Here is an 18,151-nt window from a genome sequence, read left to right as displayed (position 1 = left end):
TGGAGTTAGTTGTGTCTTTGATGTCCTTATAGAAAAAGGTCAGACACCAGTGATACTTCTCTCAGTTTGACTTGGCTGGAGTTGAACTAAATCGATGCTTGGCTCCTTGGGCCGGCGTTCATCCTACCTGTTCTCTGTGGAGCAGTCGGGCCAGTGACTGTAGATTCAGCGGTCACAAGGAGAATTCAGGTTCAAATTGTACATGTGCGGCTCTCTCCTGCTCTCTCCTGACACTGTTGTAAGAGTTAAACACCGAAATGGAGTTAAAGCAAGGCCTAGAGGGCCATTATCTAAATCCATCACTATGAGAAGTGTGAGAACGGACTGCAGAGAAGAGCAGGTGCTCCGGTGTGTCATGGGAACCCACTGGGCGCAGGGGCTGGGCTCGTGCTGGTCTCTTGTGCATTATCATTTGCACCACAGTCTTGGCTCTTTTCCCGTGGGAGGAATTCCATCCAGAAACTCTGTGATGACCCTGACTGATGGCGGTGGCAACTGAACAGAACCAGGTGAGAGCCAGAGAACTGCTGGAGCCCGTGGGGTAATTGGCCGAGAGGACCGTGGCCAGGTGAAGGCTGTTGGCTTCTTGAGTGCAGCGCTAAGTGGCTTTCAATCTTCTGAAGCTGAAGGCTGACGTGGTCTCAAGCCTGGGTGTTCCATTTAGAGTAGCTTCCAGAAAGACGGGACAGTGGAGGCAGCTGGACTGGACCGACAGAGCTCTTTTTGGTCTTGCAGGAGGGAATGGTGAGACTTGGACCATGACCTTGGCAGCAGGACCGGGTTGGGCGAGGTAGTTTCCAGAGCTGCCAGGAGATAGAGTGTACGGGACGGGAAACCAGCCAGACATAGGAGCTGACAGGGAATCAGCTAACACAGGCTTCCCATTAGGCCAGAGACAGAGAAGACGCGTGTGAAGAATCGAGTGACGGGAGTGTACCGTATCTGTGAAGGCCTGCACTGCGACAGAGAAGCAGGGAAGGCTGAGGGGAGGGGCCTGCAGGTGTCTAGGCCATAGCTCTGTGGATCCCTCCATTTCTGTCCTGCATGACGATGCCACGGCCCAGGGGAAGGACTTAAAAGGAAGGCTCCAACTGTAGGGCATGGGGGTCAAATGTGGACGGGCTGGATTTGAAACATGGAATCTAGGCTGTTGGGGATGGGATATTTGGAGGGTTGGGTTTTTGAGGGGGTGGAGCGATGCTCAAAACACAGTTTGGGTGGTGTGAATGTTGGGGAGACGGGAGGAGGAAAAAGTGGTCGAAGATGAAGCTTAAAATTCTTTTATCTAGATGGACACAAGGAACCAGCGAAGGAGGCTGTGTTCAATGCCGTGACCAAAGCAACTTAGGGGAAGAAAGGGTTTATTTCTGTTAATGCTTCCTGATCCGAGTCCATCATTGAGGAAGGTTGGGGCAGAAACCATGGAGGAATGCTACTTCCTTAAGCAGCCCAGACCTACCTGCCTAGAGATGATACAGACCAGAGTGGGTTGGGCCCTCCGCGTCAATCATCAGTCAAAACAATTCCTCACAGACATGGCCACAGGCTAGTCTGATGGAGGCAACTCGTGTTGAGGCTCCCTCATTCCAGGTGATTCTAAATTGTGTCAGGTTGGCAATAATATGCTGGGGTCCTTTGCACATTGTTAACCTGACACAATTTAGAGTCTTCAGGAAACTCAGAGGTTGGCTGGGAACCGGAAAGGAGACAGCGGTCAGTGAAGGCGTGCTTCAGAATTAGGTGGGGACAGGAGGATGGGCTAGTTTGTTTGGACTCTCAGACGTGTGGTGTATGCATGTTTGTGCGCTGGTATGCAGATGCACACACTATGTAGGTGTGGATTCAGAGCTTAGCACTGGACACCTTTCTATCACTTTCCACCTGTGTGTTTGTGTGCATGCGTGTGTAAGGTGTGTAAGTGTGGGTATGCACATGCCACAGCTTGAGTGTGGCAGTCAGAGGACAGCCTCAGGTGTCCATCCTCACCTTCCACTTCATTTGAGACAAAGTCTCTTCTTTGCAGTGTATTGCAGTCCATTGCAGTGTACAGCAAGTTATCTGGCCCTTAGGCTCCCAGGGATTTTCCTACCCGCCACCCCACCTCATAGTGGAACTGATGGGCTTCCAGATGCGATGGGCCCTACCTGCTTTGTGTAGGTTCTTAGGATTTGAACTCAGGTCCTTTGCATGTGCAATGAGTTTTAACCCACTGAGATACCCCCAACCCCACCAACCATCTACCTGACTTTTTGAGACAGGGTCTCCCACAAACCTGGAGTGTTGTTTGGCTAGACTGACTGGCTGAGCAAGCCCCTGGGACCCTCTGGCCTTGTGTCCCAGTTCTGGAGTTATAGCCTGACACACACCACCACACCTGACTCTTACACAGAGAGTGGAGATCTGAACTCGGGTCCTTGCACTTACACAGCAAGTACTTGTTTGACAAGATAGGGTTTCTCTGCCTACTGTCCTAGAACTTGCTCTGTAGACCAGGCTGGCCTTGAATTCACAGAGACTGCCTGCCTCAGTCTCTCAAGTGCTGGGATTAAAGGCATGCACCATCACCACTGGACTGTACAGCAAGTACTTTAGCAACTAAACCATCTCTTCGACTCCTCTTGTGTCTTTTTGTTTTGTTTTTGCTCTTTGCTGGAGACCAAACTCAGAGCCTTGCACAGACTAGCCCGGCACTTTACTCAAGCTAGACCTCTGTCCCCAGGTTCTCACAGGGTCTTGTATTGTCATGTGTATGTCTTTTGTGTGTATATTGCTGGGTATGAAAGCATGGGCTCCGCACCCACCACTGCATGTTTCCACGGGACGGAGCTTCTGTGCCTCTCGGCCACTTGCAGGGCACACAGGGGTCTGACCTGAAGTACGGCTCTCCATCTGTGCCTTAGTTAGCATTTGGAAAATGAGAACTTGAGTCTTTCAGAAGCCTCTCCCAGATCTCCCTGCTCGTTGTGTAAAGGGGAGGCACATGTTAGAGAGTCTAGCAGGATTCAGGCTTAGGGGGCAACAGGACTCTTGGGACCCTGCTCTTCCGAACACCTTGCTGGTGGAGGCCAGCAGAGGACACAGGCCAGACGCTAACGAGCATAGCTCAGCTGCTCTGACACCTGCTGAGTGTGCTGGGTATGTAGGCCACCTTGTCCTTTGCAAACATCTGAGCATCATTGTCCCTGGAATTACCCAGAAGCCCCGGGGCTTGCAGAGAATAGATCTAGGACCCCGCCGGGCCAGTGCTCTTGGTTTTGCTTTGTTCTTACCTGTGTGGCATTTCAGAGCGGAGCCAGGCAGGTGGCGAGTGTGGGAGGCTGCCTGTCACGCTATCCTCAGGGAAACCGGACTCTTGGCATAGACCTCCGGCCGCAGTTACAACAGTTCTGTCTTTGCTCTGTGTCAGCGTTCCGCTGTCCTGCTTTCCCCTCGGGACGGGAAGAGTGGTTCAGGTCATGGTCAGTGTCTCCCAGAGTTCCCCTCTGTCCTGGGAAACAAGGTCTCCTTGACAACGGGGAAGCTGGTAGGTTTGGTGACTTCAGGCCACTTGTCCTTCTTTTCTCTCCAGTATGGGGGTGAATGTGCATGTGGAGGCCAGGGGACAGCTCCAGCTGTGGTGGGTCAGGCGCCGCCCACCTCTTTATATTAGTGATTTATCTATGGAGGCGGGATCTCCCAGTGTCCCTGAACTCATCAAGTTGGCTAAGCTGGCTGGCCAGTAAGCCCCACCGATCTACCTGTTTCTACTTTCCCGCCAGGGGTTACAAACCTGGGTTCTGGGTCTTGAACAAGTGCTTTACAAGCTAAGCTCTCTCCTCAGCCTGTGTATCAAGTCTTTTCACTTCAGCCTGAAGTTCAGGATCCCTTCCTGGACGGCCACTTTGTACCTTGCTAACTAATGTGTGTCCTCACTTTCCTATGTGTGCCAGACACATGGATCTTAGGTTCCAGGTTCTTTTTGAATTTGGCAGATGTTTGGAGAAATGGCTCCTGTGCTGAGCCCCGCTGGGGGGGATTGTGCTGCTGGCTGGTCAGGTCCCACACCTCCTAGTCCTTCCCAAACAGCGTCACCAACTGGGGACCAACCAAGTACATGAGCCTGGGGTCCATTCTCTTTCAAACCACCATGCTGTCTAAACACTCGGCTTCTTAAGGAAGAATATATGCGCTAAGGACTGTGGTTTCCACTGTGTTTTCTGGACAGGGTTTTACTAAGTAGCCCTGGATGGCCTCTAGCTCAGAGCTCTGTCTCTACCTCTCAAACCTGGGATTAAAGGTGTGTGTCACCGTACCTGGCTCCTGTGTACCTCCGTTATGGCTTCAGGATGTATCCTTCAAAAATGTCCAGGGCCTCCTGATGGCCAGACAAGGACACTAAGATGACACAGAGGGTCGGTGATCAAGGGCCAAGTGACATTAGGACTTTGCTCAGGGACTAAAACAGTCCTAAGAATTGAGATGTGGACATCTCTGCAGTAGAAGACAGGTTTACCAGTTGGGCTGAGATATGACATCACGTTGTCAGGGAACATGTGATTAAGACAGATTCTTTTAAAAATATTTATCTGGAGGGGAGGCGCTGCATGCAGTACATGCAACATGCACGTGTGTGGAGGTCATGCACGTGTGTGGAGGTCAGAGGACAGGTTGTAGGGTCAGTTCTTTCTTTTCATCATATTGTACTCTGAAGATGAATTTCGGGTCATCTGGCTTGGTGGCAGGTGCCTTTTCCTGCAGAGGCATGTCAGCTGTCTGCAGAATGAGGACAGAGAGCTGTGCCTATACCTGACCTCACCATCACGCAGTACCATGTCATTCACCTCAGAAGCATTCCGGTCCCCTGGGCATTCTACCAAGAGGAATGACCGAAAGAGTTTCCAGGAGAGTTGGATCGAGGGTTGTGAGATCTAACCAGGAATGGTGTGGAATTTCTAGAGGGGCTTGGAAGTAGGGCACCTCTTGCTTAGCCATCCAGGGCCAGGAGTAGGGTGTTAATTCAAGCTACTCCTCTGCAATTTTCGGTCAAAGCCAACACTGTAGTGGCTGGAGAAGACAGCTCTGTTGGTAAGTGCTCGCTGAGTTTGCTCGCCCAGGACCAGTGTTAAAACAAACCCCAGGTGTTGAGGCCTGCACTTGTGATCCCAGTTCTGGGGAGGTGGAGGCAGGAGGATCCCCAGGTCTCACTGGCCAAGCAGTTTACCTTAGTGATTGAGTTCCAGGACAGGATATCCTGTCTCGAAAAGTAAGGACAGCAGAGGAACACCAAAGGGGACTTCTGACACACACACACACCCCCCTAAAGTCATGGTAAGAGGCTGCCACTAAGTCACTACAGGCCAGTGAGCTGGGAGAGCCAAGATGTGCCATGTGAGTTGGGACTAAGATGGGACTTGGGACCGTGGGTAACAGTTTTCTACATGGTAGCCCAGGCTGTTGGCACAGGTATGCCAGGTGTGATGGGAGTGGCTAAGTGTCACAAATGTGACTCCTTCCAACTCCTTTCTGTCCCCCACTCTCCAGTTACCAGCCAGCCTTGGCCTTCCATTGCTGTCTCTGGGATCCCGGTTTTCCTTTCTTGCCTGGCCTACCACAGAGGCCCTCTGATCCTGCCTGCTTTGCACAATCTTACTGTGTTTGTTTGGTTTTTCACACCGGGTTTCTCTTCGTAGCCCTGGCTGTCCTGGAGCTCCCTCTGTAGACCAGGCTGGCCTCAAGCTCTTGGAGATTGGCCTGCCTTTGCTTCACAGGTCATGGGATTATCTGTGCACCACCACCGCTGCCCAGCCTGATTGTGTTTAAAAACACACTTGGCTGGGGAAACCTGCTCAGGAAATCTCTGCATAAGCATGAAGACCCGAGTTCAGATCTCCCGAATCACATGAGAAGGAACGGTGGTAATGCGAGCCTTGATCCCCAACACTAGAAGGCTGAGACAGGAGAATCTTGGGATTTGCTGGCCAGCCTGTCAAGTGAAATGGTGAGCTTCAGGTTTAGTGAGCGATCTGTCTCCAAAAATAAGGTGGAGACCAACTGAGGAAAGACATTCCGTGTGCAGCTCTGGCCTCAGCGTGTACCCTCATGGTTAAGTATGCCTGTATTCACATGCACGCACGCATGTGTACACACCTACAAACAAGTAAATAGAAACATCTTTACTTAGAAATAGCTCCACGGGCCTTTGGGAAGCCAGGCAAGGAAAAGGGGGCCTGATTAGTTTGTTTTGCATTTAACTACTGAGGGCGGCAACTTTTCTCTCTATTCCATATTCATTGAGTACCCAGAGAATCCCTTGCAGAGAATTCTGGAAAGGTTAGTTAGATACTGAGACAGGGGGATGGACTCACTGGCCCCAGGAATAGTGTCTCCTCCTGGGAAGCCATGCTCTCTGAAAATCATGTTTCTCTGTGGAGTCCTGGCTGTGCTGGAACTTGCTCTGTAGACCATGCTGGCCTCGAACTCACAGAGAGCCACTGTCTCTGCCTCCCGAGTACTGAGATTAAAGGCGTGTGCCACCACCACCTGGCACTCTCTGAAATCTTCAGGCCCCTGCCTCTTCCTTGACTCCACTTGTCTAAGATATTTAACCAACGGGCAGCCTTCCATCGAGCGCTTCCCCATCAGCTTTAAAACCTATTTCTCAGGGAACTACTTTCACCATGTCGTGCTGGGGATTTATTGCAATGGTTACTACGGCTCACTGGGCATGAGCCGAAGGGCTGAGCTGATGGACAAGCCGCTGACCTTTCGGACTCTGAGCGACCTTGTCTTTGACTTTGAAGACTCCTACAAGAAATACCTGCACACGGTCAAGAAGGTCAAGATTGGGCTGTATGTCCCCCATGAGCCTCACAGCTTCCAGCCCATTGAGTGGAAGCAGCTGGTCCTCAACGTCTCAAAGATGCTGAGGGCCGACATACGGAAGGAGCTGGAGAAGTACGCCAGGGACATGCGGATGAAGGTGAGGGCCAGGACCAGTGTGTGGTGTGTGTGTGTGAGTGTTCTTCCTGTCTGCACCCATTCCTTTACACGTGGGACAAAATGCCTGACCCCGAAATACGGGAAAGAGGGAAGGAGCGTTTATTCCCATTCACAGTTCGAGGGTACTCTCCATCATGGGAGACACTAGAGCCGTAGGAACCTGAAGCAACTGCGGCCACAGCTGGGGCTCAGGTCACATCCTCCGTTTTATTCACTTTGGCGTCAGCCCATGGAATGGTGCTATCTGGAGTGTGTGGTTCCCACCTCAATTCATCCAGCCTAGAAACGTCCTCACAGACATGGTCAGAGAGCAGCTTCCCCTGGGAGATTCCTAAGTCCCATCAAACTGAGACTCGGGATTTAACAAGCACAGTATCTCTTGCTTTTGCTAAATGGCAGGAAGGTTTTCTTGCTGAGTGGCCACTCTGTAAAAACAAGTCCTCTGCATCCTCTTTTGATCGGACAGTTAGACTGTGTGCCTGTGATGCGTCCTGCTCCTTGTGCCTGTGAATTCTACACCCTCAGTTTCAACCAACTCTGGGTCGAGGATAATATGAAAAAAAGTTGCAGCTGTGCTGAATATATATAGTTTATTATTATTATTATTCCCTAAATAGCACATAGTTGAACAACTATTATGTCTTAGGCATTACAGGTCATTCAAATTGAGATCAACGTTCACAGGAGGATGCAAACATAAGGGACTTGAATACTTATGGATTTTGGTGTCCCTTTGCGGTCCTATAACCAATTCCCAAAAATGTCCCTGAGGGTCAAATTTGTTTCATAAATGAGAGCTGAAACCACCTTAGATGTTACAAACTAAGTGGTGTCTCTCCCCTTAATTCCTTCTGTGAACTAACATCCAAAAATAAGAGGCCAGCTTTGTTGCTCAGGTGCTGTGCCTGGAACAGAGGGACTTCTCAGGCTGAGATGGTCACCCTGCTTATGGTCTGTTTCAGAGTCACGCTGGGTCTGTTTGGCCTGCGTTGCTGGGTCTTGGGCATCTAAGCTGGTGTCAGAGTGGTCAAGAGGGGCATTCACTGTGCTGAGCTTGGGTCCCTGACACTCAGTATCTACTCTCTACTCTGTCAGCTCGCTCCTAGTGACAGTACACCTGCTTGTCCCTGTCTCTCCAGGGCCTGTGGGTCACTAGGAGAAAGTGGCTATTCTGAGTCAGGTGTGTTTACCTTCAGTCTTCAGGAGCTGGAATGGTGATACTGGTAAATTAAAGACCATTCTGTGCCTGAACGTGGGAAGGGGGAGTCAGCAGAAGCTGGTTTCTGGGTGCCGTGGAGGAGACTTTGCCTTCCAGAGTGAGAGTCTGGAGGCTGAGGGGCTGGGCTTGGTTCCCTCCTTCCACAGAGAACGGAATGGAGTGGTGGTCCTTGTAGCTCTCCAGTCCCCTTTTCTTTTTCCAGGGTAGAATGTGAGGAATGTCCATCCTGGATAGGTTGGGGTTGGGGTGTTGTGCTGTTGGAAGGTGAGAGATGGGGGTCCTGAGGATCCAGTGTGGCTAACGAACACTAACTCCTATCTTCTTCAGATCCTGAAACCTGCCAGTGCCCACTCTCCAACTCAAGTGAGAAGCCGGGGAAAATCCCTGTCTCCCCGAAGGAGGCAAGCAAGTCCCCCAAGGAGGCTCGGCAGGCGAGACAAGTCGTGAGTGCTATTTTCCCTTCCCTGGCACACATATTTGCAGGGGTCTCCAGACCTGTGGGGATAAGCCGAGTCCCCTCTGAGAGGACTGTCCCCGTTCAGAGGTCATGCTGGGCAAGGTGCTATGGTGCATGCCAGCTCCAGGGCGGCAATCAGCTGAGAATGAGCTGAAAATACAGCCAGAGGGGAAGGACCCTGGAAACAGAACCAGGGAGCGTAGGTCTGGCATAAGCTTAGCTACGTCCTGGCTGTTTGAGTCTGTCAGTACAGACCTGCATTCCTCTGTGCCCAGCAGGGTGTGGGCACTGTGAACCTTGTGGTGCAAGAGAGCTTCCAGGCTCCTCTTCCCTGACTGACTCTACGCTAGCCTGGTAATGCTGTAGCTCTTTCTGAGGTCAAGTGACTCACATAAAACATGCCAGTTGAGCTGCACAGGGTCCCCAGAGTCCCCGGCACTGACCTGCTAGCAAGCCCTCAGGCCACGGCACACTGAAAATTCGCTATTTGCAGCGGGTTATCATTGCAGCCACTCGCACGCTGGGGTCAGGGGTTAGGAGTCTTGGTTGAGTCCCTGCTTAGTCACACAGTAGCCATGTAGCCAAGCAGACCCTGGTCCTGAGGGAGTTATGGTTTGCATGTGTAAGAGGCTAAGAAGGTTTCCTCACAGGCATTGCTGAAGGGTTCTGACTAGATCACGTGGTGGGTGTGGCCTGTTAGCAGTAAACTGCTTTTACAGAAGGACATTCCGGCCAGCATGTCCATTCCACAGGCTCTGCGGGGAATGTTGGAGTTTGCTATCTTAGTCCTAAGTCCTGTGGCTGGTCAGTAGGAAGCCAACACAACCCCCTGGACTAAGGAGGTGGCAGGGGCAAGGGATGGTTGTGTTTGAGTGACGAGACAGAGCAGGGTTTCCAGTTCCAAAGAAGGCTCCTGTGCTTCGTCCCGCTGTCCGCCCCAGATTTCGCATGGACAGCTAGCAGAGGCTTGCTGAAGTGACAGGTGGCCTGGGAACGGGGAGTCCAGGGCCTCTACAGTGAGGGAGGCTGACATCGGTTGGGTTGTTGCACCTAGATCTACAAGAACTCAGTGATGTCAGGAGTGTGGGACATTAACTGCCAGGGGACAGAGCAGGGTGGCAATCAGGATGAGGTCAAAGGTCTGATGGAGACCGTTTGATGTGGAAGACAGAGGCAACTGTTGAGACTGTGGGTTCTGAAGTGCTTCTCAGGCTTCTGGAGTGAATGTTTTAAAAAATACTGATAATAGGGCTTGAGGACAGATTAAAAATTGGAGGCATCTAGCCAGGCAGTGGCACATGCGACCTTTAATCCCAGTTCTTGGGAGACAGAGGTAGAAGAAGAGGGAATCTCTGACGTCAGCCTGGTCTACAGAACTAGTTTTATGACAGCCGGAGCTCCAGGAAGAAACCCAGCTTGATAAAAACAAAAACAAACTTGGAGACATCTACGTAGAAGTGACCTGGAGCAGGAAAGAAAAGTGAGAGGAACGGGAATGAGTAGCTCTCGGAAGGACAGGGAAATGAGAGTTGGACGGGAGATGAGGAAGGGATGGGTACGGGGACAGTCTTGCTCAGGGGTGTGCACTATTGCTCTTTTCACTGGTGACAGGGTGAGGTGACCACCCCTTCCCTGCCCTACTCTGGGAACGAATCCACTGACGACCTCCTGTCCACCTGGTGCATCAGAATGGGCCTGGGAGTGAGGATAAAAAGGAACAGGGAGTGGTTCCCCAGGTCAGGAAGGGGGGTTCTCTTTTGCTAGTCTCCTCCCTTCATACCTCACGGCTTGATTCAGTCCTAGTATTGGGAGCTTCCGGGAAACCGAGGTCCAGTGGCAAAAATGTAAACTCAAAAACAGGGTGGACAGTGAGGTCCAGGGAAGAGCAGATCCTGAGGAGGTTGGGGGCGGGGGTGGGGACTGGAAACACTGTGGACTCAGGGTCTTTGGAGAACAGTGTGATTGGGGAGGGTACACAGAATGAACCCCGAGCTGAGATCCAGGGACCAGATTCCTAGCCCAGTGAAGGAGCTTTCCTTCCTGTGAGAGGAGAGGGAATTAGCGAGGATTCTTTGAATATTGTATTCCCTCTGGGTTTTTTCCTTGCAGAATTGAAGAGAACCACACTGTCTTTGGAGACAAGGCGGAAATAACCAGAAGGAAGAGGTGAAGGTTCAAAATAAAGTGATGAACTCAGGAAGCAGGGTTTTGGGGGAGCCAGGATCAGAGTGATGGGATGCGGCAGTGAGGGCTCAGAGGTAGGGAGGATATGGATTCGGTTTGTGCCTCTGGTGGCCTTGTGCTGGGCAGAGGTGACAGTGAGAGAGAAAGCCATGGGCACAGACTGGACAGGGTCTAGGCTGAAGACATCACTGACCGGCAGGTCGTGGTTCTCAGAGGGATCTTTTTCCAAACCAGAATGGGGGAGCCACCCTCTCCTGGTGCTTCTGAACCAGCAGCTTTGGGACAGGCATCTCAGTTTTTCCTCTGACAAGTACTCAATTCTGTTGCTGGGGGCCGGGGTGCAGGGAGCACCCCAGAGTTGTTCAGCAGCGACCCACCTCCTGTACTTGATGAACCCAGGCAAAGGGTTCACATTAACAATCAACCCACCACGATAAAAGGGTTGAAATCTAGTCACTGGTGCACACCGCAGACTTGTCCAGTCCTAGGGGGGGCCACTGGTGTACACCCCAGACTTGTCTAGTCCTGGGAGCCTACCTTAGCTGGCCTCAAGCTCAGGCCTCATTTAATTTGGCCTTGGGGTGCCCACTGATTCACTCCGACTTTCCTTGCCCCAGACCCTAATCTCTACTACTTTGTCATGCAGCCAAGGCAAGCGGCCACGCTGGCGCCTTCACCTGCACCCGAGGAAGACAGCAGTTAGACAGCTACGGCTGTGAGTGTGAAGCCACTGGGTGCCAGGGCCCTGCTTGTCCTTACCCCCCCGTCACACTACAGTGGCCTGAGAATGGAAAGACCATGAGGGAACGAACCCCCAGGTGTTTTCCCTTAACATCCTACCAATGCCAACCCCCCAGCCCCCGGGAGGCAGTCACAGGCCAATATATTATAAACGTATCAAAGAAAAGGTGGGGTGGCTGTACCCAGCTCCCAAGGTCCCTATATCACACCCATAGCCATGACCTTGCCTCCCAGGCTGAGCAGGTTCCCAGGAGCCCTTCATTAATGCTTCCCAGTGGGGTATGATTGGGAAGGATCCACAGCTAGCCCAGGTGGCCTTGGAGCAGCACGGTCATGGAGAGCCCTGCACCTGTGGGTGCCTGAGGACAGTTTCACAGGCATAGGTCTCATAAGGTCATGGCTCTTCTCGGCATCAGAGATCCTGGCCACTTGGCTCTTGTCTGCATTTGGAGGCTGGCAGGAGCCTCGACAGGGCTCTGGATAGAGGTGAGTGAGGAGGGAGAGCCTTTGTCCAGCTCCTCTCAGACCTGACTTCTGAGGGGCAGCATTGGGGAAGGGTGGGGGAGGACAGAAGCCGAAGACTGGAGAGGAGGGAACCATGGAAACTCTGAGCCCGCCCTCCCGGTGCTCACTTGTGCGTCTGCCATAGCCACAGGCTAGACCAGCACCCCTGGCCTCCAGACATATGTCCAAAAGAGGATCTTTTCTCCTGCCCATAGCTTTCTCCATGCAGGCTTGGTCCAGCTAGCTATTTTTGAAGGGACAGGTTTGACCATGCCCCAGTGACTTCACAGACCCTGGGCTCTCACTGAACTGGTGAGCATCAGGAAGGCTCCTGATTGACTGCAGTGCTATTATTTCAGCTTTACCTAAGGCCAGCGAGTCATTTCTACATACACTGCGTGCTCACAGTGGAAAGTAACCACACCGGGCAAGAGGCCCGTCAGCTGGGTCAGCTGGGTCAGCTGGGGTCAGCTGGGGCCCGTAGATAGTTTTGGTGGCCCGTGCCGCCCCTCTCACAGCTGGAGCCACTTCTAGTGCTGCATTCCTTTTTGTCTTTGCACTTGCCTAAATAATCCCTGGAGGAGTGTCTGTGTCGCTGGGTTGACATGGAGTCGGCTGAGCAGGAGGATAACAGTGACTTCACCAACCTCAATTAAGATCAAGTTTCTACGGGGAGACAGCAGTCCCCTCCCCCAGCGGGTTCTTCCTCTCTGCTCCCCTCTGAGTGTTTCCGTCTTCTTCTCATTACATTTATTTGTCAGACATATATGCATGTGAAGGGCGGAGAACACCTTTTGGGTTCGTCCCTTCCACCATGTGGGTCCTATGTGTAGAATTTAGGTTGTCATGTGTAGTGCCTTTTCCTCCTGAGCCATCTTGCTGGTATTTCCCCTCCAAACGTTGGAAGCACCTTCTACACAGAAAGGTCAAGTTTCCCTCTCAACTCCACCCCCACCCCGGGGGTTCTTAAAGAGAACTGGGGGTGGAAATTGGGCTCTGTTTCAAAGCCCCTGTCATCTCAAACCAACCTGTTCCCAACTCTGGGGCTCAGTCCCTTCAGGCTCCATTCTGAGAGGTGTCCACAGTGACTTGTGAGTGGGCCAGCTCTAGAAGAGCAAGGTAGAAGTCAGGGGAGCCTGATGTGATTCATCAGTTGTCCCAGGCTCTTGAGTGGTGGGAGCCAAGAAGACCACTTGTGTCCTCAAGTTCAAGACCAGCCTAGACTATATATCGTGGTAATGTCTAGAAAGAAAAAGGGCTATAGATAGGGCCGAGTGTCTGCCACACAAGCGTGAGTCCTGAGTTCAGATTCCTAACACTTGAGTCAAAATAAAAACACATAAGGGAGAGGTAATCGAGGCGCACACCAGGTTGGCGGCTGGTCTCCACATCCGGCGCACACTGTACACAAACACCTCCGGGGAAAAAAGACCAATCTCGTCTTCACTAAAGATCAGCTTCCCCAAAGGCCAGAGCAAACCTTTCTGTCTCCGTGGTTCCTTTTTACCTGGTTGTCCTCCTCTTTTTTTCTGCCATGTTTCTTTTTTTCCCTTTCTCTTTCTTGAGCAACATTGTTCCTTTTAGTTAGGAGCCCATGAAGGGTCATAAGGTAGGTCCTGGAAGCCACTCCTGGAGGCTTGTAGGCAGTGGTTCTGTTTAAAGTTAGCTCATCTCTAGGGCGTGACTGGACCCTGAAGGCCAGGAGCTCATCGTCACAGTTGGGTGAAATCTGCACACGTGTTTCCATTTCTCCTGTGTTTATTATTGTGGGTGTCTCTGGAACCATGAGAAGAGACATAAAGAAATGTGTGGACCCTTGTGACACAGGTGATTTAGTCGGGTCAGGTAGAAAGTCAGGAGGGTTCTTGAACACCCACCGTGAAGTTGTTTCAGAGAGAATGATCATCGGTCAAGATGTTGGAATCTCTTAGTGGCTACTTGAGAGGCAAAAGCAGGAGGATTCCACATTCAGGGACTGCCTGGTAACTCATGGGAACTTCATCTCAAATACGAAGTCAAAGGGGAGTAGGGGCGGGTTTGGTGGCGTTCACCTGACAGAGGAGAATGACTTAGGATGATCAAGCCCTTCTTCTCAGAGAGAGCCTGACTGGAGTCCGCTGCTCAGTTTTAGTTGGGTGAGTTGGACTACTTTCTTGTCAAGAGGAAACGACTTGCTAAAAGAAAATCTTTCAAAGGCTTAAGAACTTTCTTATCCTTGAATTTTCACTTTTTAGCACTTCAGGTCAAGGTTCCACTGTCCCCTTTGTCAGCCTCTTTGATGCTCTTAGGGAAGCGGAAGAAACCTGAAGTAACATCCTAAATCCCCACTTATAGTCTCGGACCCATCAACCCAAGGTGACAAGGGGCTCATCAGAAAATGAAGCGGTCAGAATGCTTGCATACAGTGTCATCCTGGAAAGCCGCCAGTCCCTCACTCAGTGTCAGTGTCGAGGTTTTACTGCCAGGTGCTTTAGGGGTTTCCTGGCAAAGACGCTTTGTCACTGAGTGATTTTCTGCCACGGCGGGTGGTTTCAGGTAAATTCTGAAAGATACACCTTTGAATCCTTTATTTTTACCCTGGCTGTTCAGGAACTCTGTAGACTAGACTGGCCTCAAACTCAGAGATCCATCTGTCTGCCTCCCAAGTGCTGGGATTAAAGGTGTGGGCACCACATGGCGATGCACCTTGATTTTGCACATTCAAGCCCAGAGTAGAAGCATCTCTCAAGGACTGGTAATGTCCATCAAAACCCAAGTTCCCTTGCGACCCAGGCTCACTGCTGCCAAAGAACTTTGACTTAGTCATGTATGTGGCTCTACGCTCCAGGCATGGCGCTGGGCACCTACCATCCCAGAACACAGCAGACCCAAACAGCAGGAGGGAAAGGTCAAGGCTACCCTGGGAAACAGTGAAAAAAAAAGTAGAGGGGCTGGAGAGATGACTCAGAGGTTAAGAGCATTGCCTGCTCTTCCAAAGGCCCTGAGTTCAATTCCCAGCAACCACATGGTAGCTCACAACCATCTGTAATGAGGTCTGGTGCCCTCTTCTGGTGTACAGACACATGCAGACAAACTATTGTATGCATAAAAAAAAAAAAAAAAGTAGAGCCTGGTTAATTTTGCCATATGTATTGGCAAGTTATATATATATATATATATGTTTTAATTTTAAATAGTGTGATTAAATTCAAGCTTAAAAAGCTCATTTGATACCAGATTTTTAAAATTTCTTCACTGAAAGCCTTTAGAACTCCTCAAAACCTCTCAGAATCCACCAAGTACAAGAATTGGGGGCCAAGGCTGGAGGAGTGTGGGTGTGGGGAACAGGTGAATATCAGGCCCTTGAAAAGTTTCAATCCGCCGGGCGGTGGTGGCGCACGCCTTTAATCCCAGCACTCGAGAGGCAGAGGCAGGCGGATCTCTGGGAGTTCGAGGCCAGCCTGGTCTACAAGAGCTAGTGCCAGGACAGGCACCAAAGCTACAGAGAAACCCTGTCTCGAAAAAAAAGTTTCAATCCTCTCTGTCGGTCCTGCCCCATCGTCCTTCTGCCTTTATCCTTAGGCCTGCTCTACCTGAGAAGAAGGCGGCTGACCTTGGCACCCTGAATGAAGTGGGCTATCAGATCCGGATCTAGCCAGGCCAGGCTGGCAAGGCTTCTATGGTGCTCTTTTCTGCACTTTCCGCAGCAGCTTCGGGACCTGCTTATCCATGAGGAACGGGTGCAGCTTTCATCTTGAAGGACTTCCCTGGGAACAGAATCTGAGTGGGTGGACATGGTGAGCCTTGAAAAATGCTGTGGGCAGCAGGCATGACTGGGCTAAGTGATGGACAGGCCCCTTGGTTGACTGTCTCCCTCAGGATCTCAAGGACAACATTGGAGTTTTCTATTTTTCCATTTGCCGACTGTTGCGCTTGCTTTGGACATTATGCCTCAGCTGTAGTCAACTTTGGAGTTGTCTCCACTCTCTGTAACCCAGCCAGTGTTACCGTCTTCTCAGCAATAACAAGCAAAGATGGTGGGTTTTTAAAGCAGTTGATATTACCTCAACATTTTGGCACCAGATATGCAATCTTAATGAGTTTTTTATATTCTATTTGTATTGTTTTCCTAGTGTTTCTTATAGGGATTTGGATGGTTTGGAGGGTTTGTTGTTTTTTTGTTTTTGTTTTTTCTGGTACACACATGAGATGAGATTTAAGGTGTCATATGCAAATGCTTTAGCAAAAAGCACTGCAATTCTGGCAATAAGGGACAACACATTAGGATCTTGGAGTCACTTAGAGCATCTGCTGACAGCAGGCTTCCCTCTTTCAAAACAAGAAAGCCAGTCCATGTCTGTTGCTAACATTTAAGCTTTTCCAAATCCAGCAAAAAACACAAGAGGACACGCACTCACCAAAATCCAGCAGTGCCGAGATGTCCTCAGGCAGAAAGGTGCTCAAAGGACAGACCCTGGTCAGCCTTGGTTCTGAGGGTCTCGCCACTGTTAATATGCTCTCTGCTGTCTTACATTAAGGCAAATGTGATGACGGACTATTTCCGTCATCCACTTCATGGCATAAGGAGGTGCTGGGGAAAACCATGAACTCAAGAAGCAGGCCCGTCTTTAAGGAAAAGGTCCAGCCCAGCACTGAGTGCAGGTCCTGAAGCAGAGCAAGCCTGCCTGTTGCCACTGCAGTGTGACTTCTGAAGGCGTCTGGAAGCCAACTTTAGGTCACGTGTGCAGCCACCATGCAGAAAGCCCAGCTCATTCCGAGAGCTCTCGGCATACGTTCCTCTGGCTGTGACTGACAGACCTGCTAACCGACCATTCGCTGAGTCTTCAGCAGGAAAACCTAGGGCTACAAGGGAGGCAAGAGCCCTGGGCATAAAAACTCGCTCCACCCTCAAGCCAGTATTGTTTTCTTGGAAAAGTTCAGTGTCCTCTAGAGACCAGAACCAGGAAACTAAAACAGTGTAAGCTTCAAATTCTGAACTTAATCGCTTTCTTCAAGAATCCTGTTAGCAGAGTTCAAGATAAGTTACTGGGCCTGGGCGCGCGCTGGGAGGCCCTGCTCTGACCTCGGGACCCAAGGAAGCACCACTCACTGTCCTCCACAGTCCTCACACGCCGTCCAGTCTCAGACTCAAGGCCGCCTGTATCTGAGTGTCCTGAGGAGCCTGAGAGTGCTTTCACTTTTGCTCAGCTGTTTATCCCCCCCAAAACTGCTCCATGTGGTACCCGGACTGATCAGAATTCAGTGACGAGGCCAAGTGCCCGCAGCTGCCTTGTTCAAGGATCGTTCACAAGAACGCCGGACAGTGGGACAACCTTAATCCTTGGCAAGACAAAGAACAGTACCCAGCTGTTCCTGGGTGCGACACTCTGCCATCTCTTCCACAACCACTTTGATTTTTAGATTCATTTTCCAAAGCAAGATTAGTCACAAACATTTTAAGTGCTCTTTGCCATTCGATTTTACTGACTGTAGTTACATCAACTTCTAAAAGCAGAAGACATGAAACACCTAAATTTTAATGCAACAGTCTAATTAAAACGAGCCCAGTGTGTTTAACCTCTCCTCAGCCTGGCTGTGGTTTCAGAAGGCAGAGAAGAACAGTGTGAGGTGACTGGAGCAAGTTTATCCTGTGGCAAGATGTGCAGAGCTGAGTGACAAGCCTCAGGCTGCCCCGCTGCTGATTGTGAAAGGTGATCCCGTGTGTTTTCCGTACACTGGCATCTTGTGCACATCCCTTTCCTTGAGTCACCTATTTCATGGGTATCCTCAGCAGACATGGCTAAGGGCCTTCGCAACCTTCAGCCTACTCTACAAGGTTTTTGTATGCTGGACTTTAATGTACAACCTTGTATAGTTTTTTGACACACAATTGAGATTCTTGTTTATTCTTAGACCTTGTTATATTTCAGAAGAGCCGTGGCTGTCTGGGTATTTTTCTAAGTGCACGGAGACTGACGGTATCTAAGGAGTGCCAGGAGAGCATGCTTCAGGCTTGCATTTCTCTCGTCACGTGTGCGACACAGCATGGAACTGTAGTAAAAACCATTCTGGAAACTGAGGTCTTTGAG

The 18,151-nt window shown here is 50.8% G+C and overlaps 1 protein-coding gene across 6 annotated transcripts in view; it reads left to right on the top strand.

Annotated features, from left to right (window-relative positions):
- Vash2 (vasohibin 2) overlaps positions 1-18,141 on the top strand; it is a 33,660-nt gene extending 15,519 nt beyond the window's left edge. For 3 of the 6 annotated variants that reach the window (XM_050148170.1, XM_050148173.1, XM_050148171.1), the window contains exons 6-10: positions 6,577-6,958; positions 8,525-8,640; positions 10,764-10,820; positions 11,485-11,553; positions 15,645-18,141. In XM_050148170.1, coding sequence (XP_050004127.1) covers positions 6,577-6,958; positions 8,525-8,640; positions 10,764-10,820; positions 11,485-11,553; positions 15,645-15,717 — 697 coding nt within the window. In that variant the 3' untranslated portion in view covers positions 15,718-18,141. Of the gene's footprint in view, positions 1-6,576; positions 6,959-8,524; positions 8,641-10,763; positions 10,821-11,484; positions 14,729-15,476 lie in introns of all 6 variants that reach the window. The other 3 variants (XR_007592864.1, XM_050148174.1, XM_050148175.1) reach the window with 3 other exon arrangements.
- Positions 18,142-18,151: the final 10 nt, after the last annotated feature.

Source organism: Alexandromys fortis, unplaced genomic scaffold (assembly GCF_014885135.2).
Source record: "Alexandromys fortis isolate MF-2015 unplaced genomic scaffold, M_Fortis_MF-2015_v1.1 scaffold_62, whole genome shotgun sequence".
Lineage (NCBI taxonomy): Eukaryota > Metazoa > Chordata > Mammalia > Rodentia > Cricetidae > Alexandromys > Alexandromys fortis.
This window is presented reverse-complemented; position numbering and strand designations above follow the sequence as displayed.